General features: G+C 40.6%; 1 protein-coding gene across 3 annotated transcripts in view; it reads left to right on the forward strand.

Annotated features, from left to right (window-relative positions):
- The window catches only part of LOC149204871 (PGR5-like protein 1B, chloroplastic), a 226,711-nt gene that overhangs the window by 172,863 nt on the left and 29,659 nt on the right, over nt 1-24,189 (forward strand). For 2 of the 3 annotated variants that reach the window (XM_089394817.1, XM_089394816.1), the window contains exons 8-10: nt 9,810-9,920; nt 10,023-10,120; nt 10,545-10,620. In XM_089394817.1, coding sequence (XP_089250943.1) covers nt 9,810-9,920; nt 10,023-10,120; nt 10,545-10,620 — 285 coding nt within the window. Of the gene's footprint in view, nt 1-9,809; nt 9,921-10,022; nt 10,121-10,544; nt 10,621-10,825; nt 10,893-24,189 lie in introns of all 3 variants that reach the window. The other variant, XR_016252394.1, reaches the window with a different exon arrangement.

Genomic DNA, 24,189 nt, shown 5'->3' on the forward strand with positions numbered 1-24,189 from the left:
AATTGCAAGAAATCTCCTTAATCAAAACTTCCTCTTGCTTCTCACTTCAGAAATTCGATCTCTTGATCTCTCGGTGTGTTTTCCAGATGACCCTCAAGCTTCCTTAAATAATCTTCTCATTGACATTCAACGACCCGGATTAAAAGCTAATCGATGGCTAGGATCATTTTAGCTTGATCCATGACTTCTTCTACAAGTTACACCCACAATTAGATTAATACCCATTAATATTTTTATTTTCCTAAGTTTAGACTTAGCGTCTCATTAAAAAATATTAATTATTTTAATAAAATGGTCTCCGGGTGGAATTTCCCAAAATGATTTTTGAGTTCTTTGGAATACATGTGCCCAAGCCTCCCTGCAAAATTTGAGGCCTAGAGCACATCCGATGCTACCCCAAATTAACGAACACATGGGGGATTGCGGGGGCTTCCGTTTTTTGGCAAGGCAAGTTTTTCCAGTTGTAGCTCAGGATCGGGATTACCATTGGATGGGTAGAGATTGACATCATGGAGATACTTAGGTAGGATTAGTTTGGCCTTCATAGATATTTTGCCACCGGGTTTCAGGGGAGGAGGATACAATGTGCACACGATGGGAAACCTGTTAGAGTCAAAATGGCGCAGTGACAACATGGTGGCACCCTTCTGAGACTGGCATGGGATCCGGGCATCGCAGTACTGACAACTCAATGACCTTTAGGGATGAGCTGGCTACTATAGGGGGAGATCATTCAAATCTTCCATTAGGATTTTGTGACTCGTTGATGGCATGGGGGACTTCATCAGCATGGCAGGTTGGTCAGTGAGAGGATATCAGGGGAAGCTCATGCGAGAGAGACTTCACCCTCACAGGGATTGGGGTGTATCTTTAAGAGTTGGAGTGCATGAGGTGGAATACTCGGTAGGGCAACCTCATGGGGAGTTGGACAAAGTCCCACATTATCATGATTCTTTACTTATTGATAGTATGCAGATGGCTTCTGGTACCTATACCTGGCTGGACAGTGAGTGGAGCAAGGGGTGCTTCACGTTGATCAAGATGGCTTGGGACCTTGGTATCGTGGGACTCCTTCATGACATGATGGTGCTGAGGATAGGGATTACTCAGTGGCACATTTGGGACCCTGGTATCAGTTGCATCAGCCATTTGGGTGAACTGATAGAGAGGGTGCTTGTTCAGGCATTGTTTGAGGACAAGCAATTTTTGGCGGGGAGGACTGTCATGTTCCCAATAAATAATTTCCTAAGTAAAATCATCATATTTGCAATTTTGGCATTAGGGAATATTTTGGCATATAAAACTTAGTTAAAGTGGGTTATGGAGGCCCCAGTAAATTTTTGGAGGAAAAAGGAGAAATAAACATTAGAGAAAAAGGAAATAATTTTTGTTAAGTGAAATATGGGGACCACCAAATAGGGAAATTCGACCCCCTTGAGAAATTCACACTACGAGAAGGAAAGAGAAAAAAAGGGATGTTCGAACTTGTGGAGAGAGGAGACCACCAAGGGAAAAAGGACCGACATCTATAAATAGCACATTGGGGCTACACTTTTGCATCTTTTTGCTAATTTATTTTCTGAAGATCGAACTCTTCTCTTGGAGGTTGTTCAGCACAAGAGAAGCAGAGATGTTTAGCTCAAGAGTTTCAAGTGAAACTCATCTTCATTTCGGAGAAATTTGCAATATTCCTAATTAGCCATGGCTAATTGGAATATTTGATTTTGCTCAATTTTGCCTTCTATAGTTATTAATAAATAAAAAAAGTGAGGAAAGGGGGACATAACTCACTTTATGAATAAAGTCACTCCCTAGTAGCACAACGTTGTAACTTAAAAGGGGAACCAAGGGGGCTCAAGGACCACGTAGAGAAGGGGCCCACGTAGACACTTGGAGGCACTGCGCAGATGACAAGGAACACGTGGCAAGAGAGAGGCTACGTTGGAGGAGGTGGCCTTAGGGTTTGAGAAAGGCCAACGCTATAAAGGAGAGAGGAGCCTCCTCATTTTGATCATCCGATTATGTTGCATTTGAGCTAGTCATTTCGACTTAGAGCACGCTGGCTATTTAGCCTGTCTACAACACTGTTTAGTGCATCGAGTGTCTCCGTTCGGAGATCTCACCCTTAGCCCTAGGGGACTTCGAGTCCCTGCTTGGGCAAGGTAGTTTCATCAGTGTTTTACAGGAGGATCGATCTTTGGAGTTGAGGAGGAGCTGAGCATTTGATGACTGCGCAGTCTTGAGAGGGGAGGACGCAGTTTCTTTGGGTAGGAGCTCAGGACTGGGGTTTTGTGGAGGATTTGAGCTGGGAGATTGAGCTAGGGATCAACCCTTGCATATTGGAGGATTTTGGCAGAGTTTCAGGTAGAGTTTTGGAGGATTCTCTTTAGGTGCAGCGCAGAGCCTTGAGGGATTGCGCAGATCCCCAAGGGGGTGATTTTCAGGGGTCAGCTATTTTAGAAAAGCTTTTTGGGCTTTTCTAGGTTTATTGAGCAGAGGCTGATTCCAGAGTTTCAGCATTTTCTGAGGAGGGGAACAACCCCAAATCCTCATTTGATTCCAGCAGTAGCAGCAGCACAACAGTTCTCCGACAGTTTGGACGCAGTTCAGAGAGAGGCCATTTCCTTACCATTCTGAGTGTATTTCTTCACTTGCCTTGTGCAAGTCAAGGTGCTACCTGTCTGATCACCTCTTGTACTCTTTCCATTACTCAGTATAATAAAATGGCTTAGCATTTCTCTCTGCATTTCTCGAGTACTTGCTTATATTCCATGTATACATTATTGTATGTTGTATCTTTGAGCACCCTGGCTACTATATTGCTTGTGATTGAGGGATACCTCTGATAGGGGATATTACAAACTTTGAGTGCCTCCCTAGTGAGGCTTTGGTGGAGTCCACTTCAGGACTTCCATTGGAGTTTATTGCAGAATATTCACTCAAAAATTCGTTATTTCTGGGCATAGAAGACAAACCCCGGAGGTATTTGGAGCAACATCTTTTTATTATAGGTTCCGGGTATTTGCAAGAGATTTTCTACTGGTTAGAGGGGGAGTTTGGCACCATTTTTGAGAGTTGTTCCTATATCTTTGGTTGGGCTAAATCTGCTCTTATAGAGCTTGTGTAGGGGTTGGAGAACAAACTTTTTTTTGTTGGTGTTTGGTGCTGGTATTTGTCGAGAGTTTTAATTGGGAGTAATAGCTATTTGTGAGAGGATATTTGTGTGCAATTTCGCCATTTGTAGGATATTTTTATCATTTCTTAGCAGTTTCGCTCTGGTTGGGCACAAAACTATGTGGCTGGAACTTCGCTCTATTTTGGGCATACTGGGTTAGCTGGAACCCAAATAATTTCTTGGTTTTGTTGGTTTGGGTGTGAGGAGCCTATAGCTAATTTTATAGAGTTTTTCGGGTAGTATTTGGGACAGAATCATACATTCTCATAGTAGGGCGTATTGTTGATTAGTTGGACAATTTGCATTACATTGGGAATTTGATTTCGGCTTGGAGTTAGGCCAAACCTTTTTTGGGTATTTCTAGGTTATAGGAGAGGAGTCTGTGGATGCAATTTAAGATCATTCTGGGCATTATTGAGGTCAGAATTTCAGTTTCCTCCCAACAACAATTAGCAGAATTTTTGAGCAGTGCACAGATTTTGTGGGAGTCATTTCCAACAGTTGAATAAGTGAGATCTCACCTAGGGTTTGCCTAACTTGCATAGCAGGCCCATGTTCTACCATTTCTTGCCATTTATGTACTTGGATTTCTATAGTAATAAAATGGCTTAGTTTCTTGTGTATTTTGATGTGCATGTTTGGAATTTGTTAATTGTTGTTACTTCCTTGTACGTGCCTCTACTATTTGATATAAATTTCAATTTGGAAGATTATAGTCCTTGGGATCCAAGAATTTTTATGAGGGATAATGATGCTGGGTTTGGTTGTGTTAGGATGGTACAACAGTCATGTTGGAGAATTCTACAGATATATTTGGGATCCTAGTATTGATATGTAGATTTTGGATCGTATGCAGCAAAGATTCTCTAGGCTTATTGGGGACTTGGGAATACATGTTTGAATTGCTTGGGACAAACAATCTTGTGAAGGGAGGACTGTAATATCACTTTTCGAGAATGGAAGAAAGTAGTGAATTAATTTAATTATTTAATGTCATCCTAAGGTGAAAATGAGTAATTGAATTAAAAAGGATCATTAAGTGAGTTTTGAATTAATTAAAAATTAAAAAAATAAAACTTATAAATTCACTTTATTATTAAAAGATGATCCATAGTATTTCAGCAAACCATGGTATTTGGATGGGGGCGAATTATAAAAAGAAGAAGAGAGTTCAAGGGGTATGATTGGTTATTGAAATTTGATAATTGTAGCGGAAGCTCTATTAGCTTACTATGCGAGGGAAAACCCTTGTGGAGATCCCAGTTTAAGTGGTGAAACATCCACCCTAGCTAGTGGCGATTGGTTTCAGTGGTTTCACAACCACCCTTGCTAATCAAGTGATTGATCATTGTAGAAGATGTTGAATTGATTATTCAAGGATGCCAAATTTCTAGACTCAAGAGAAGGCCAAATTGTTGAATAAGGGAGGCCAATTTGCACAATTGTAAGAGGGTCGACGAATTAACTAATCTGGGAGGCTGAATTGCCATCTTGTATAGGGGCCGAATTGTAGGACCCAGAGAATCGGGGACTGAGCATATATTCCACGTTTACCCTCAGAATAGTAATGTAGTTTCCCTTCAACCATTATTAATAACATTATTGGGGTTTCTGCTTTAATTTTTTTCTTCAATTTCTGTGGTTTTGTGTTGCATTTTTATTAATATTTTCGGCAAAAATTTATGTTGTGATTTTTGAAGATATTTTCTGGGAATTTTAGCTAAATAAATAAAAAGAAATATTACATCATGCCCCTATGCTAGTTCTCTAATTCCCTTGGGAATTTGAAGAAACTAAGACATGGTTTTTGTTCCTCTTATTTTGTAGACAGATTTTGACGTATTGCATGTCAAATTCTATCAATATCCGCCCCTATTATGCCATTTGGAAACCTATAGTACTTGTTTGACGACCTTTGACTACCTATAACTGGCCATTGCCTTTTCTCTGTGGAATTTTTTTTATATGTCCTGTCATCTTCTCATCAAGCTAAACAAAATGATACCAAGTTGACATTTTGACTTCTAGGACCACTTGCATTGGGAAACATGAACTCCCTCAGGAAATGTGAAAAGTTGTCTATATGACACTGCCATGTATGAGAACTGTTTGAGGAATATTGCACCAATTCCAAGGCCACATATAGACTCTATAAACACATAACCATGGGGTAAGACAAGTGCACCTTGATGTGGGTTGCACTGGCCCATACATTGGTGATCACCCCTACAAAATGCAGGTTCCTCTAAAACCATGAGTCCTCAAGTAAGCCGATCCAGGGCCCTCCAATACTATCCAAGACGAAAGGAGCTAGAGATGAACCCAAAGGGATTGGTCATGGTTTGACCAAACAAGTCTAGGACACCTAATACAGTGCCTCGCATGGTTGTTATAGGGCTTTTGACTTATGACCTTGGGCTTACAATGGTGGTTAAATATACTGCAAAAATATGTGAGTACCCCCGCTGACATGAGGGGTAACAAATCTTTTGTTGTTCTCAGTGAGAGAGGAATTCCCACGAAAATGCAAAATGACACAGCATTTTCAAGGGTAACAAGCAGGAACCTTTTTTATTACCCTAAGCACACTTCCCAGATTTGTAGTTCATGGGAGGACTGTTAGGCCCCTATACTACTAGTGTAACCCGTTATTGTTATTAGTACAACCCACTTATTATATTGATGTACCCATGTAGTGCCCATATTGTTAGTATTGTGCCCCATAGAAGCCTACTATTGTTATTATTGTGCCCTTACATTATTATTGTTATGTCGGCTTTGATTATGTTATGACCCCTTAGACTCCTATATATAGAAATGAGGTCTTTTCATTTGTATCATCCAAGAATTGTTCATTTGTGTAATGTAAAGGGGGTTGCCCCCTCGAAGAGGCTGAATTCTAAGACGTTGATCTATCTTTTCTATCTTTTTGTGAGCTGGTTTCATAACATTTGGTATTAGAGCTTTGGATTCTAGGGTTTCGCTGCTCCAAACAGGTCATCGTAGAATTTTCGCTATAACTTTTTTTCTGTGATGTTTTAGAAGCTAAAAAAAAAACCCATTTGAGAAGAAATCGCGCTGAATCTCGGGTCCGAATTTCAAAGCTTTTCGTGCCATATTTGCGGAGATATGATCTGAGGAAGTTGGTCTTTTTGCAAACTCCTGAATTACATTCCAAACAGGTGACCTGGGGAAAATCGTCATAATTTTCTCTTTGAGCATCGGATTGAAATTTTGTAAGAAGGTACAGAAAGATGATGGACTGTAGTTTCTTGTATATCTTTTTCAGATCCAAAGGTTGAAACAGTGACTCGTGGCACGTCGTACAAGTTCGCTCTACTGAATTAGTCTATAATCAGGTCATCTTGGGAGATTGTGCATAACTTTTCCTTGGAGAATCCATCTTGGATCAGACTGGTGGCATTGGAAAGAGGACACAGAGGGCTACTACAGGTCTCAATTTCAGAACTGGATGATCCGAAATTGCAGAGATACATCAGATTGAATATCAAGCTTCTACAAAGTGAAAAAAGGTGTGTAGTTTTTTTTAAATTTTTGCATAAGCTTGGTTTGAAAAATTAGTTTGAATCGGTAATTGATGCCCCGAGGAAAGAAAATAAACACCTAGTAAGCAATCTGAAAGCTCTAGCATGACTTATGAAGAAGAGGAAGAAATGCAACATGATATATCAAAATTATGAGACCAAGTGCAACAAGTGTCACTTGCACAAAAAGCAACAGAATTTAAGATGGATGGTTTAAGGAAAGATGTAGAAGCTAAGATGGATGGTTTAAAAAAATGTGTAGAAGCTAAGATGGATTGTTTAAAGAAAGGTGTAGAAGCTAAGATGGATTGCATGGAAGCTAAAATGAATGGCATGAACGCTAAAATTGATGGCATGGATGATAAAATGGAAGAATTGAAGATAAATATGAATAAGTTGCTACAAGAAATGGTCACTAATGGTGAAAGGGTAGTAAAGGAAACTCATGATGAGAACAAAATAAATGTTAATCATGATTCCATAGACTCTAATGTTGGATCGAAGACCCACCATATTTCAAAAATTGATATGAGGAAGTTTGATGGCAAAGATCCTGCAACATGGATATTACAGATGGAACAATTTTTCGATCTCAATAATGTGCAAAACACACAAAAGGTACGTATTGCAACTTTATATTTGGAACCAAATCAGTTTGTATGGTATCAATGGCTTGGTTCTCGTAAACAAATTATCACTTGGGCAATTTTTACGGAAGAATTGACAGCACATTATGAGGATACAAAAAGCAACACTTTTTTTAGCCAATTGATAAGTCTCAAACAAAAGGGTTCAATAATGGAGCACATTGAGGAGTTTCAAAAATTGAACATAAGGGTAAAAAATATTCCAGAGGAGCATAGGATTGATGTGTTCATAGGGACTTTAAAGGATAATATCCAACATGATGTTCGCCTTTGGGAACCTGATTCATTAGAGAAGGCATTCAGGTTAGCAAGAAAAATGGAAAGCAAAATTATGGCAACCAGAAAGCATACCACTCACAACTATAAAGATAGAAGTGTTGTTGCCCCTAGTCTTCCACAACCTATAAGGTTGACACCACAACAATTGGAAGAAAAAAGAGCAAAAGGGCTTTGTTACAGTTGTGATAGCAAATACACTAAAGGTCATAAGTGTGCCGAGAAGAAATTATTCTACATAATTGTGAAGAGGAAGAAGAAAAGGAGCAAAAAAGGTCAAAAGAAGAAGATATACTCCAGGAACAAAGCCTAGATAAAGAAGAAATGAATCCGACCATATCTTGTAATGCATTGGAGGGAATTACCACTTCTCAAACTATCAAGATAGAAGGACATATCAAGAAGAAAAATGTTCAAGAAGTGAAAGATCACATCGAGCATCAAGAAATGAATCCAACCATATCTTGTAAAGGATTGGAAAAAATTACCACTCCTCAAACTCTAGAGATAGAAGGACATATCAAGAAGAAAAAGGTTCAAGCAGTGAAAGATTACATCGAGCATTGACAACAAGTTCTCCAACTTTTAAAGAATAACGCCACTTCAGTGCAAAATCAAACGAAACAACAGGTAGATCAACATCATAGTGAAAAATGTTTTGATGTAGGTGATTGGGTATTTTTACTGCTACATCTCAAGCAAGGTATTTATGAGAAGGAAATGTTGGCAATACTAGATGCACTTAAAAAATGGCGACCTTTCCGAATGGGAAGACTCTTCAAGGATGAGGATGTGGAAGCATTGTTTTGTGCTATTTCTATTATGCAACCAGATTGGACAAACGAAGCAAGGAATGAATGGAAGAAGGATGAAGAAGTATGGCCACTTATTCAAAAGTTGCAAAAGATCCCAATTCAAACAATATTGCCAGAAATTGAAGAGGAAGGAAAAATCATATTGGAACCTGGAGCAGTCACAGAAACAAGAACCCGACAGCTACGAAATTGATCAATTTCAGAGTATCTCATCAAGTGGAAGAACTTACCCGCTGAAGATTCCATATGGGAGGACAAGAAGCATAAAGAACTACTCAAGCATTGAGGACAACGCTTTTTGAAGGAGAGGGGCATGTTAGGCCCCTATACTACTAGTGTAACCCCTTATTGTTATTAGTACAACCCACTTATTATATTGATGTACCCATGTAGTGCCCATATTGTTAGTATTGTGCCCCATAGAAGCCCGCTATTGTTATTATTGTGCTCTTACATTATTATTGTTATGTCGGCTCTAATTATGTTATGACCCCTTAGACTCCTATATATAGAAAGGAGGTCTTTTCATTTGTATCATCCAAGAATTGTTCATTTGTGTAATGTAAAGGAGGTTGCCCCCTCGAAGAGACTGAATTCTAAGACGTCGATCTATCTTTTTGTGAGCTGGTTTCACAACAAGGAGTGAATTGATTTTATAGATAATAGACTTAGATTTAAGTTGGAGAGGAACTCCCGTGAAAATACAAAATGACACAACATTTTCAAGGGTCAACAAGCAGGAACCTTTTTTTATTACCATAACCACACTTCCCAGATTTGTTGTTCATGGGAGGAGGGAATTGTTTTTGTAGATAATAGGCTTAGATTTAGGTTGGAATTTTGAGATGCCTAATGTATCCTCATCTGATCAGCTAGTGTGGACCTGCCATGATACAGTGAGAATATGGGTTACTATAAGCACAGAGCTATGTTTGAGCCTTGAGCTTCATCAACTCTAAATCAAGATACCTCAAATAGCTAATTTTTCGATCTGTCCACCTATCAACCGTGTGGATGATTTGTCCAACAATGATATGATTTCATTCTTCCTTTTTATTTCTCTTTTTAATCCAAAACATTCCTATTTTTTACTTTCCATTTACCTGAATGGCAGTAGAACTTCAAGAAAGTGACTTAGCTATGGTGAACTGGTTTTATATTTATATTTTTTATTTTCTTTACTTTATAGAATGTTCTCTGTTTCATGCCGTTATCATGCTTTATCTAGTGAGTGTTTATATTGTCTCAAGAGAAATTGTTTTCAGGGCAACTGTAAAAGATACTTGTTTGCAGCAGCTACAATATGTCAAGATTTTCATCCTCAGATGTTGTTTGCTTTTCTTTCTTGCAGCTGCCTGAACCATACAGTTTTATCATCACCTGGTTTCTCGTTCTACCTGGAACATATTTGATAGCACAGGCAATCACTAATGTCATTCTGAAAGACTTCCTAATTTTAAAGGTAATATAGATCATTTGGAAAGTCTGTTTTGCATAATACAATTGTTTATTCATTTGGATTGAAGAACTAAAGCTGGTAATCTTCCAATTATTTTCCTTGCAGGGACCATGTCCAAACTGTGGGACAGAAAATATTTCCTTTTTTGGCACTATACTAACTGTGCCTAGTGGTGGCCCTTTGAATGAGGTTAAATGTGAGAAGTAAGCACTCAAAACCATCCTTGGCATTTTATAAATTATGCATTATTTCCTCACTGACATATATCTGTGAGTCTTTAATATTAGATTCTGTTGAATATTTATTCTGATATTATGTACAACTTGTGTATGCATGGAAAAAAATTTCCATGGATATTGGTGACCTCTGATAGATATTATAGGCAGTAACAGCATATCCATCATCACCTAAATTATTCCTGATTCATCTGCTGAAATATTATTTTCTAGCATTCAGTGTTAAAGAACATTTATACAGCGTGCTAGTACATATCAATGAAATGGGTTGTTCTATTGATTTAAGATATTTCAGAAGTTATGGCTTAAATTTCTTATATATTTAGACAAGTTAAACAGGTTTATATCTAAAATGATCTTACGATACATGGTTTTGTTATTGTGGAATCAGTTGTGGCACTGCCCTGATGTATAACTCGGACACACGTTTAATAACATTGGCTGAAAAGAAGCAAGATGGTTCGCAGGTTTGTTCTAGATAATTGTGATTTCATTGTCAACAATCTAGTGGACTAGTTAATATATACAGTGGAAATGGGAAATTAAGATATCATTCCTACGTTCTTCAAGATCCTAAGGATGAGAATTTTGGATGAAGGTTTTATAGCTTATAAGCAGTAGTTAATCTTTTATACATGTTTACTGAAATCTGGATTGTCGTCATTTTGCCAGTAAATCCTCTGTTTCTTAGACAATCATATAGCTGCATATCAACTGAGAAGGTGTCCAAGATAACAACGTAGTATATACGCCCTCTCAATTTCTCATATTTTTGGCATGAACATTATTGAAAAATTATGGAGTTTTTGGGAAATAATTGTCGAAATTCTATATCATTTGCAGTAGAATACAATTTTTTGATCTGCTAGTTACTTCCTAATGATTTTTAAAGTGTTTCTCATGCCACTGATATCATTGAATAATTACGCACAGAAAATCTTGACTGTAAATGCAGCAGAATCAATAAAGATCATAGAAAGATAGCCATGCACAAGAGACACAATATCTTTTACCCTGGGAAACCCAATCTGGTAGAAAACCCAGCAACTTTTCTTAAGGAGAAATTGTCTTTTTAGCAAGGCTTACGAAGCAGAATTTGTCTAGATACCTGTGTCAACATTACAAGTCAAGTCACCAGTCAAACTTGGTCAAAACTGCTGCTGGTCAAAGCCAGTCAAACCTATCAAAAGTCAACTGTGGTCAACACTGGTCTGTGGTCTGCCATCAACACTGGTCTGCAGTCAAACTGTTGCACGCGAACTGCAGTCAACTGTTGTCTATGGTCAAACTTTCGCACATGTGGTCTGCGGTCAACTGCAGTCAAGCCCTCACATGTGCGACTGTACGGATCAGTCAACTCACTGGTCAAAACTCTCACACGTGTGGCTGTACAGATCAGTCAACTCATTGGTCATACTTGGTCAAACCATCGCACATGCAGCCTCTATGAGTAGAAGTGAAATGATGAAGAAAGATGAACAGATTTCTCCTCAGCGGAAATTTCTCCTCAACTAGAGAAGTTATAGATGAGCTTGCTATGTTGATGTGATGTCTCCTCACATGCATGTCTATTTATATAGAGCTCCAATGTTGAGTAGAGACCCATCAAGAAGCCCCTCGTCACAAGAAACCCCTTCACTTATTGAGTTTAGATTACAAATCAACTTTAGACTAGAATTGTTTATTCCACTGGTGGGTGAAAACCCCCATTAAATAACCAAACCAAATCCGCTCTATAAAAATAGATCACTCCATCCTAGAGTAGGAAATGTCAACACTGTGGGCCAATCTCCTTGAGCCAAACAATAGGGCTAATGGGAGAAAGACTGCCCCGAGCCTTTCACCTTTAGCCAAATCGGCATGGCCCCATGGCTGAATGTATCATTCTCCTCTAGTTAAATCAGCATGACCCCGTGGGAGAATGTTTGCGCGATGCTGCAAACTGCAAAAACATCTCTCTCAAAGAGGGAGACATTCTGCATCACACCAAGCTTGTCTCTGAAGTATACAAACTCCCCCCTAGACCAAGGCTTGGTGAGAATGTATGTAATCTACTCGTCTGTGGATATGTGCTGGAGCTTCACTGTTCCCTTCTACTCCATGTCTTGGGTGAAGTGATATATGATCTCAATGTGCTTCAGCCTATTATGAAATACTAGATTCTTGGAAAGCTTGACACAACTTTGATTATCACAATGTATCAAGGTCGTCTTTAGCGCCTGATCAAATAGTCCTGCAAGAAGCTTTCAAAGCCATACTACTTCTTGACTTGTGACACTGGCTGTGATATATTCCGCTTCTATTGTACTCAGTGTAATAGAAGTCTACTTCTTGCTAAGCCAAGATATCATAGTTGATCCCAAGCTGAAGAAGCACCCTGAGGTGTGTTGATTTTCTAATTGCAATATGGACTAGCACAATATTTCTAAAATACTGATAATTACTTTTGATGTTGATCTTCTGTTAAATTATTCCAATATATCATTCAACAATTATACTTCAGAAATTCAACCATACAAGAATAGTAGAACAATAGAGATCACAATGCACAAAGAGAAGACAAGATTTACCCTGGGAAAACCCACTAAGGGGAAAAACCCAACAACCTTTTCAATAGAGAAATTCTTTTGTTCAACAAGAGACACACCTAGATCTATGGTCAAACCTGGTCAACCCCTGCAAGCCAAGCCTCCGAATCTGATCTAGAATTTCGCTTTGTGTGATCTGACCCAAATTTCAGCCATCTTGTTGCTGGTGTTGATTTTTGGTAGCATTGGATGTGCTCTAAGCCTCAAAATTTGCAAGGAGGCTAGGAAACATGTATTCCAAAATACGCAGAAATCATTTTGGGAAATTCCACCCGGAGACAGTTTTATTACAATAATTAATTATTTTTAATGAATGCCTAAGTCTAAACTTATGAAATTAAAATAATTAAAGGGTATTAATAAAACTGTGAGTGAATCTTCTAGAAGAAGACGGAGATCGAGTCAATATGATCAGAGCCATTGATTAGAATTTAATCTGGGCCGTTGATTACTCAATGAGAAGATTATAAGGACTTCGATGGCCATTTGGAAGACACATTGAGTGAAAGATCAAAGATCGTTTTTCTCAAGAGAGTAGTGCAGCAGTTGCTGGAGAAGTCATCGAGGAGATTTCTTGCAGTGAGGGGCAAGGATAGTTTTTTGGTTGGAGAGTTTCCTGATTAGGGGATACATTGCAGAGAAGGCAGGGAGAGATCCAAAAGAGGCAGCGCAGTGCCAAGCAAAGGCAGTGCAGAGCTTCAAAGGGAGTCCGAGATTCAGCTGGGAAGTCGAGTTCTAGAGCCAGAAGTCGGGGTGTGAGACTGGAGGGCCAGAGGAACGAAGTTCCAAACAATAGAAGATCCGTGGAAGATGTGATGCAAACCCTAGAGAGGCCAAAGCAGATCTGCGTAGGCTGACGCAAAGCTAATGTGGGGCCAGCCATCTAGGGCCTGGATCAATGTCGGTTCACCAGTGATAGTGTGAGGTATTTTTCACTAATTTCTTTGCCAATCAGAGTCTTTGTATCGGATAGCTAGTAAGGCATCCAAAGATTGTATTTAGAAACTACTACATAATAATACAAACCCTCAGTCGCTGCACTGGTTTTCTCGCATTGGGTTTTTCCGGGGACATTTGTCCAAAAACAATCGTGTCAATTGTGTGTGTGGTTATTTCTTCTTGCTCAGTTCTTGTTTCCGCATATAATTTAATTAGTGAAGGATGTAGTTGTATTTAATTTGATATTTACAGTGTAACACAGTAAATAACTTGCATGAATTAACAAGTAGGAGAAGTAATATCAGTTTGTTGCAGTAGGGGATTTGGGTATCCAATTTTTCACAACTGGTAGTTACCCCAAAATTTCGCCCCCCTGCAACAACACTGCCCAGAAAAGCTACAAATCAGAAGAAGAGACTATCCACATGTGTGAGCTTGAGAGAGAGAGAGATAGCGTTCGTCTTTTGTTTCGTCCTCCTTGTCCTTCTTGATCTTCAGTAGGATGCACAAAAATTGTCTTCACAAGAGAGTGTGAATTGGTGCCAAGAGAATGAGGTCGAGTTTCCTTTATATAGTGATTTGATGGGTTGAATGGGTGTGTCCTTTTCCTTGTGGGTTGACTTGATTTGGAGGGAGGCGAACTTGACAAACTTGGAGCCAAAAATTTCAATTTCAAAATGGAGTAGTCTACCTAGGTGGAGGAATGGTCCGGTTTCCGTCACCGTCCGGAAAATCGTCCAGCTCCGACCGCCGGCAATCCCTCCTAGCTCCGCCACCCTCCTTCTCCGCCACCCTCCCTTGGCAATTTTGACATTCCCTGACAGAAAATCCGATCGGAGCAGGAAATCTTGACATCCCCTGACAATTCGGATCCGAGCTGGAATTGCAGCCGCCTAGGTCGACTACTCCCTCTTTCAATTCCTATTCTGAGCATTAATTCTTCCCTGGTAATTGAGTGATATGCTTGGGCGATTGGGCATTAATCCATTCAACTGTAACAGACGTGAAGCAACTCATAAGAATGATGGGGTTAGAAGATGCTCTGAGAAAGAAGAGGCGAATGTGGAATAAGTTGAGGATCGCCATTTTCGTGATGAGAAGAGGACTATTAAAGCGCAGGTCAATATTGCAGGAAGATTTGCAGGTATTAAGAAAAAGAGGATTTAAGGTTTTCGGCAAGAACTTGCAACTGTTTCATCGACAGCACATGACCGCATCTCCTCGCGGGTTTGGGCTTCATGAGTACGAGTTTTCGTGCTCCAACAGCCCTGCAAATCCACCAAAGAAGAGGCGTATTACTGCTCAGCACTACTTCCATGCATCCAGCCTCAGACAGATGAATCCCCTGCTTTTGCTGCAGCTTCTTGGTTGGGCCAGATGAATACCATCGAGTCTCCTGAGGGGATTAGCAGTATGGAGACCTACCAGTTGGCTCAAGGAGAGGAGTTGAGTACATCGACGCTTGCAGAGGGAGCAGGGCAAGTAGATAGAGAAGCAGAGGAATTTATTGAGAGGTTTTATAAAGAGATCAATTTCCAGCGACAAGTTTCTTTGTTGGAATACCAGGAGATGCTTGCCAGAGGTGCTAATTGAGTTGAGGATTTATATTTACTTGTATTAATATTGCTGAAGTGTCAATTGTAAAAAAAAATTGTTATTCCGTTCGGCTGTATAGGCATCTCATTTTACTGAGGATAATAAGGATTCTCTGAAATTCTCAGCACTCATTAGGTCCCATTTTAAAATTTATTCTTTGTTGAGGCGAATTGGCAGTTTACCATTTCATTCCACAAATGTAAAAATAAGTGTGCTACATGTGTTTAAAAAGGCATATTGTCTGTAGCTTGTCCATATATTTTTATAATTTTAATTACTGTTATAACAATAACTCAGTTATTCTTATTTTTAGCATTGTGTGGATATATTGAGTTTTTTCAGGTTATCAATAGTTTTACATGATATGAGAGTTAGTGGGTATATTATGAAACAACTAAATTGTCTTCTTTTTTACTGTTTTGGTTGGAGTTTAGTGAATAATATTTCCTGCAATTCCATTATTCTGTTGTTTAAAACAGTATTTTAACAATTTGATCCATTCAGATCTGGTTCGATATTAGGCTACATAGTCATGCTCGTTTTAATCTTGTTATTCAGAGAAGTTAAATTATGAGAAGTTAATGACATCAATGATCCTTGAGGAATAGTTTTTGCCAAAGCGGTACTGATAAGTTGTTATTTACCGCAACAATCAGGATCTCAGTGTCAAAGATACATACTTTGCAAACCTTTGGCTTATGCGGTAACTTGTAAGTATTGGATACTTGCTTGCACTCAGTAGGCATAATAGTGTGAGATGCGACTGGTTCATTGGACCTGGTGCACATTGATTTCTACGAACGCATGAAACCTAGTTTTAGTGGAGTCCAATATTTTTAGATTTAGATAAATGATCACTGACAACAAATGTGGTTATACCACTTGAAGACAAAAGATCAATCTTTTCCAATATTCAAAGAATTCAAAACGCGTGTGGAGTGACAATCCGGTTGCCACATGTCCTCCACTCAAATCAAAGGAGGTATATCTGGTGATGAGATCTTTAACATTTTGAAAGTGCATGGCATTCAGCAGCAGCTGAATGTTCCATATACATGAAATCAAAATGTTGTTGTTATAAGGCAGAATTGTAACAGTAAATTGTGTACAACATTTTATATATATATAAGTAAAAGTAAAATTAATGTGGGGTAGATTAGCTGGTTTGAGTGAGGTTTAGTCTCTACAAAGTCTCAGGTTTAAACTTTATGGGAGAGGTTCAGAAAAGGTCAGATGATCTCCCTGGTAAAAGGTCCCATCCAGTATGTGGGTGGACCCAAGCACAAGAAACAAACAATATAAGCAGATATTTAGACATGGATCTTTAAAAAAATAAATGATAACAAACTTTAATTAAGACACATGGATAAGAAAATAAATTTGTTATAAATTAAGAAAATAAATTTATTATAAATTGCGAATTAATCTCAATTAATAACAAGCATGAAAGCATACAGTTTCTAATAAAAAGTGAGTTTCAAATCAATGAAATAGTTCCTCACTTCTTAACATATAAATAGCAATGACATACCATTGAATCACCACAAAAATAGTTTTACAATGCTCAACAACACATGAATCAATTGTTTCCCTTGGCCTAAAAGAGCTTCTCCAAATTACGCTGAAATATTTAATGCCCCATTACACAAAGCATCCATGAGGTTTAATAGTGGAAATGCTTAACTGTTACTTCATCTTTGAAAATAATGTACAAGTTTTCCTCTACCAAGGTGCTCACAGGGTTCCAAAACTAAAAGTGCTTTCTAACTAGCCATGAGGGCATATTTATATAAAGTGAGATGACCTTTCAACTCCTGTGACATTTCAACTTCCCTTGTGACTTTTCAACTTCTAAATGAATTTTCATGTTTCCTCCATTCTAATTCTTAATTCATTTTTTATTCTAATTTTTTTACATAATTCACATGAAAATTCAAAATTAATAAAATAATGCCCCTCATGGTATTAATCTCAAAATTCCCAAAGGTAAGATTTCAAATTGTAATTCTTGAGTTAGGTGATCATGCCATGCTTTGTAATCAATTGTGATGAATATGACTTTTTAGATATGTATCTAATATCTGATTTCACACTCAAGAGCATTGGGCAACATTGTTTTCATATATGTTTGAACTCAACAGAAAAGTGTAGAGATCATTGTTTGCAGCTTTGTTGGTTCCGCCACATGTTTGGAAATGGCTTCCTTGGTAGGTTTCAGGTCTTTCTAAGCAACAACTTGTCTATGTGCATCCATCATTTCTTCAATCCAGTTAGTGAAATAATCAGTGGCTACTAATATCCACCTGTGCTGGCCACTAGAATGTGGATTGATTTCTCCAATAAAATCCAAGCCCCACTGCTGAAAAGGTCCCTTTGCAAGTATTGGTTTTAAGGGCAGGGACTTCAGCTGCTGTTTTCCTTCAAATCTTTGGCACCTGTCACAAGATTCCCTTGGCTAGTGACCTCATTGGGATCATTGTATTAAGATTGTTGAATATTCTTCCTTTGATCCCCTCCTTCCCCTCAATTAGGTCAAGCATACCCTTGATTGATCAACGTCACCCCCTTGACCTAATTTTGGTTCCACTTGGTCCTTTGTGGTCCCACAACCTTTTGAAGATAATTTCACAAAGGCCACTTGGAATCCAAATTTTCACAAGGATCTCCTAGACTAGGTCCCTCCTTCACAAGTCCTATTTGCAAACCCTAGCCCTTGAAATCCCCTCGGCCCTTCTTAGAGAGATTTACACATTTCTTCTCAAGCAAACAAGCCACAAAATTGAGTCTCTCTTGTGAATAGGCCCTAAGTAATCACTCTTTACCCCTTCATTGACTTATTCATCTAGTGATTCCCTTCATACTGGGTCTCCTCCCATCGGTGAAAGTCCATAAAGAGTAGGGAGCTTTAGCTAAGGTGGCAGTGGGTTGTTGCTCCATTGTTGCCCTTGACCTAGTAGTTGTACCTTTAGGATCCCCTCCTAGGACCCCTGCTAGTTTGAGCAGTAACATTTTTGGTGCCGTTGTAAGGGACATGAGACATGTGTTTTGTTCCCCATACGACATATTTACATATCATTATTAGCGACTCCATTGGAAGAACAAATCCCTAGTTCTTCATTGAACTTTAAGGTTGATGCTTGTAGAGTGAAGCAAGCATTTTTCTAGGCATATTTAAATTCACCTTTGCGACCCCTACATAATTTACATGTATATCTCAAATAGGGTATCTTTCTTTGATGATTTTCCCGCTTTGGACATCACTAGCATCCCTAGGCACCCTAATCATGTCACAGGAAGGATGGTACGTGGTGTTATGCTCTTAACCTGCAAAGCAATACCCAAGCACAGAATATGCGAAGAAAAGATACCAAGAACACAGAATAGCAATGATTTTATTATTCAAAGAGCAATGTTCACATGCCTCTTCGAGGGGGCAACCTCCAATAGAGCAGAGCTCGATTACAAAATAAGACACGATACTCCTCGCAGGGAGTCTCTATCCTTTATATATGACTCCTACATGCAATACCACGGGCCAATACCGTGGGTTTTATTAATACCATCTATCTAATACTATTGCCCATTTGCAACTAACTGTGGTCCCGTCATTAATTGCGGGTTAACCACTTACAAATATTAATATGGGCTTTATTGACTCTAGACTATGACGTGATCCCATGACATAAATAAGGGGGTTAGGGTGGGACCCTAACATGCCCTCCCCCTTAAAACTAGCCTTGTCCTCAAGGCTGAAGCTGCGGAAACTTCTGAAGAATAGTGGCTGGTTCCCAAGTTGCATCTTCCGGAGAGGTGTCTTTCCATTTGACGAGGACTTCCTTAATCATGCGGCCGCGCAGGTGCTTGTCCCTTGTGTCTAGAATCTATTCGGGTTGAAGCCAGATTGACCCTTCTTCGTCCAATTCAGGTAGACTGGTTTGAACTCGGCAATTGTTCCCAATCACTTTCTTGAGGCACGATACATGGAAAACTGGGTGGATTTTTGCTGTAGGTGGCAAAGCCAACTTGTAAGCCACTTCTCCAATGCGCTGAAGTACTTGGTATGGTCCGTAGAATTTTGGAGAGAGCTTTTGACAACCCTTGTCTTTGAGTGATGTTTGCTTATATGGTTGCAGCCTCAAAAAGACCTGATCCCCTTCTTGAAATTGGCGCTCTGAGCGATGTTGGTCGGCCTGTTGCTTCATGCGGTTCTGAGCTTGATGAAGATTCTCGCGAAGATGGGCGAGCATGGTTGCGCGGTGTTGTAGGAGTTGATCCACGGCTTGTACTTTGGAGCACCCCGTGAGATAAGAAGTAGGGGAAGGCGGAAGTTGACCATAGACTGCTTCATAGGGAGTCATTTTGGTGGTGGCATGATAGTTGGTGTTATACCACCATTCAGCCAGAGGTAACCACTGTACCCAAAGGTGTTGCTTTTCTGAAGTGAAACACCTAAGGTAGGTTTCTAGACATTTGTTGACGGCTTCGGTTTGACCATCTGTTTGCGGATGATATGAAGTACTGAGTTTGAGTTGAGTGCCTTGTATTCTGAAGAGTTCCTGCCAAAAATTACTGGTGAAGATCGGGTCGCGGTCGGACACAATAGAAGTGGGCATGCCATGCAATTTGAAGATCTGATCCATGAAAGTTTGAGCAACCAAAGTTGGTGTAAACGGTTGGGGTAGGGCGCAGAAATGAGCATACTTCGACAGTCGGTCCACAACCACCATGATGACTGACTTGTTCCCAGACTTTGGAAGACCTGTAATGAAATCCATGGAAACCTCCGTCCAAATTGATGCCGGAATGGGCAATGGTTGTAATGTGCCTGGTGTGTTGACGGTTTCCCCTTTGTGGCGTTGATAGACGTCACATTCTGCTACGAAAGTAAGGATGTCCTGTTTCATGCCGGTCCAAAAAAATGATCTTCTGGTGCGAGCATACGTCTTTTGAAAGCCCGAATGTCCTGCGATAGGAGATGAGTGCAATTCTGCCAAAATGCGACTTTTGAGGGTGGATGTTGGTGATATTACGACTCTGTCCTTGTAGCGAAGAATATCATTATGCCACGAGTAGCCCTTGCTGGAATTAGGATCTACCTGCAATTGAGAAATGAGTTGGGAGAGCCCGGGGTGTGAAAACCATTCCCTGCGAGCCTCTTCAATCCAGTCTGGAATGGGGAGGGAAATTGCGAGCAGAGTACTTTCCTCCTCAAATTGGCGCGACAATGCATCTGCTACACTGTTGTCTTTCCCTTTCTTGTAAATGATCTCATAATCATATCCCAGCATTTTGGCTAACCATTTATTTTGTTGTGGGGAGGATAGGCGTTGCTCCAAAAAATATTTAAGACTGTGATGACCTGTGCGGATTTGGAAACGTCGCCCCAACAAGTAAGGTCGCCAGGTCTCGACTGCATGTAAGATGGCCATCATTTCCTTCTCGTAGGTAGACTGGCCCAGATTCCTCCCACTGAGTTGTTGGCTGGTGAAGGCCAATGGTCGCCCTTCCTGCATTAAGACCGCTCCAATACCTGTACCCGAAGCATCACATTCAATGACAAAGGATTTGGTGAAGTCAGGTAGTGCTAAGACGGGAGTGGAACACATGGCGTTTTTGAGAGCGGTAAATGCCTGTTGTGCTTCCTCGTTCCAGAAGAAGGAATTTTTCTTTAGGAGTTGAGTGAGGGGCTTCGCTATGCGGCCATAGTTGCGGACAAATTTACGATAATAGCCTGTGAGACCCAAAAATCCTCTCAAGCTTTTCAAGGTCTTAGGTTGAGGCCATTCTTGCATTGCCTGGATCTTTTTGGGGTCCACCTTGACACCTTCACACCCCACAATGTGGCCCAAATACTTAACTTCTTCCATGCCAAACGAACACTTAGACATCTTGACAAATAATTTATGCTTGCGGAGCAGTTGCAAGAGTAGATCTACATGCTGAAGATGTGCCGCCCAAGTGCCACTATAGATGAGGATGTCATCGAAGAAGACAAGGACAAATTTTCTGAGATATGGTTTGAGGAGGTGATTCATAAGGCTCTGAAAAGTAGAGGGGGCATTACAGAGACCAAATGGCATGACCAGGAACTCATAATGGCCTTCATGAGTTCTGAAAGCCGTCTTGGGAATGTCGACTTCCTTCATGCGAATTTGGTGGTAGCCTGAGCGAAGATCCAACTTAGTGAAGAATTGAGCCCCATTGAGTTCGTCCAGCAAATCGTCAACCACCGGGATGGGAAATTTATCTTTGACTGTCAACTTATTGAGGGCCCTGAAGTCGGGACACATCCGCCACTCCCCATCTTTCTTGAGGACCATGACCACTGGGGATGAATAAGGACTAATGCTGGGACGAATGACACCTGCTTCCAACAATTCCTTGATGATTTTTTCTATTTCATTCTTTTGGGTGAACGGATATCTGTATGGCCGCACATTTGGGGGTTGGGCCCCTGGAACCAATGTGATGCTATGATCATGTTCCCCTCGCGAGGGTGGAAGCTCATGAGGCTTGTCAAAGACCGTCCGATGTTTATTTAAAATCTGTTGCATCTCAGGATGAATTGGCAGAGACATGGTTTCGACTACCTGGATGGCATTAATTGAGCTACCACTCCATGATGGCCCTTTTTTAACAACTTTTCCATCCTATGCGAGCTGATGATAGAGGGGGCTCCCGCCTGTAGCCCACGGAGGGTATGTGTGGAGTTGTTCTGCTTAAAACTCATATATAACTCCTGGAAATCCATTGTGATTGGCCCAAGAGTGCGGAGCCATTCCGCGCCTAGGACAATGTCGCAACCCCCCATGTGTATTGCAAACATGTGGGTTTTCAACTGATAATCCCCCATTTGAAGTTTGACATTTTCACAGCGGCCTTCACATTTCATTGTGCCCCCATCTGCAATTTGGACTTGGAAGTTAGAAACTGCCCGAACAAAACAATGCGCTGCTTCAGCGATCTTTTGATGGATGAAATTATGGGTACTTCCACTATCAATCAAGACTACTACTGGACGATGTTTAAGAAAACCCCTGATTTTGAGAGTTTGAGGGGAAGAAATTCCTGCCAATGCATTTAGCGAAATAATTGGTTCGTCAGATACAATCTCCTTTTGGTTATCTTCTTCGATCGCCTCTGGTTCCTCAAGTGGTGGATCTTCCTCGGTGGAGCTGTAGTCAGTGGCATCTATTTGAAAAAACTTGGGCTCCTTGCATTTATGACCCGGGGAATATTTTTCATCACAGTAGTAACATAGTCCTTGCTTCCTTCTTTCAGCCATTTCCGCAGGTGACACCTTTTGAATCTTAAGTGTCTGAGTCGTGTTGGGAGCCTGTGGGGGACAACCTTTAGCGGGGAAGTTGGGGCGGCTGGATTGGGCTGTTTATGCACGTTCCACCTTACGAGCTACCTGGCAAGCCTCTGTCCACGTGGGAGGGTGGTGGAGTAGAACCTGAGCTTTGATGGCTTCTTTAAGACCGCTGATAAAGCATTCCATGTAGAACTCATCTGTGAGACCCTTAGTGCGAAAGGCTAAGGCTTCAAAAACGGTAATATATTCCTCCACTGTACCCGTCTGTAGGAGCTTAGTGAGACGCCCCAAAAAAGAGTCTTCCTGTTCAAAGCGATTTCGAAGAGCTTTGGCAAATTGGGCCCAATTCTGAAAATGTCCATTGCAACGCTGATGCCATTCCCCCCATTGCCATCGTTCATTGTCCAAGTACATGGTGCCCACCATAAGCTTAGTCCCCTCATCTAGGATATGATTCAATTTGAAATACTGCTCCATTTGTGCTAGCCATGCGGACGTGTGAGAACCGTCAAATTTATGCATATCCAACTTGGGAGGTCGCTGACTGGGTGGTGGATGGGTGTGCCAGACGTGAGGAGAGTGGCTAGACTCACCCTCATGGTATTCATGGCCATTATACGCCTCCTCGTGGGCTGGCTCCTTGCCCTTCGAGAGTGCATTCTGTATCTGGAGACTTATTCCTTTAATCTCATGTTGGATTTCGTTCACCGCAGTTTGGATGGAGTTCACATGGTCTTCAATTTTGTCTATCCTTTCATTGGCCATCGCTTGAGCGCGAGTTTCTACCATACACCAACCTGATGAAAAATTGGGACCACCTAAAAATTTTTTACTAAGAAATTGAATGGTACCACCTTGCTCAGCTCGTCGTCCTGATTCTGATGGGCTAGATCACCAATAAGCGCCCCGGAAGATCTCAGACTTTTTTTTTTTTTTTTTGGAAAACTCCAAACGGAGTTTTACTCCTTCCTGATCAATACTGCAGTCGCCAAATCCTCAAAATGTCAATGCCGCCAAAACTCCTGCAAAAAGTATATCCAGGTACAGGAACCCTTTACAACTACTCCGATCTAGTGGATATGAGAGATCTGAATGGTGGAACAACTGCTGCTGCTGATCTGATGGAGCGGCCGGACTGATGTCTGCTGCTGCTGCACTTCTTTGCACCCGCTGATCTGGAATAGATGATGTGTGATCCCCCGATAGAAAGGGAACTATGGTCTTGAGGAGTGTCAGGTGCTACAGATCGCAATATACATAAGGGTCTGACAGTAGTACTCGGCCCAATGTTTCAGGGCTCTAACTAAGGAGGATCGACCGTACCCTTAGCCGTACAACCCGACTACCCTATCGTACGGGTGAGTAATCTCTCCGAGTGCTGTTCTCGGTGTACTGTAGCCACAAGACGGCCGAAGGTTTATCTATGGCGAGGTTTCAAGGGAGCCTAGGGGGCTTCCTATATACCCAGAGGGTACGTGGAAGACAGTCCGTGCGCGGTTCTGTCTAATGCGCTACTACTCGAAGGGGTACCCACAGGGGTTACAAGGGAGTCCAACAGACGTGACCACCTCTTGTATTTCCTGCGTGCATGCCTCCCC

Source organism: Pinus tabuliformis, chromosome 1_2 (genome assembly GCF_031772625.1).
Source record: "Pinus tabuliformis cultivar Carrire ecotype Pingquan chromosome 1_2, CPIR1, whole genome shotgun sequence".
NCBI lineage: Eukaryota > Viridiplantae > Streptophyta > Pinopsida > Pinales > Pinaceae > Pinus > Pinus tabuliformis.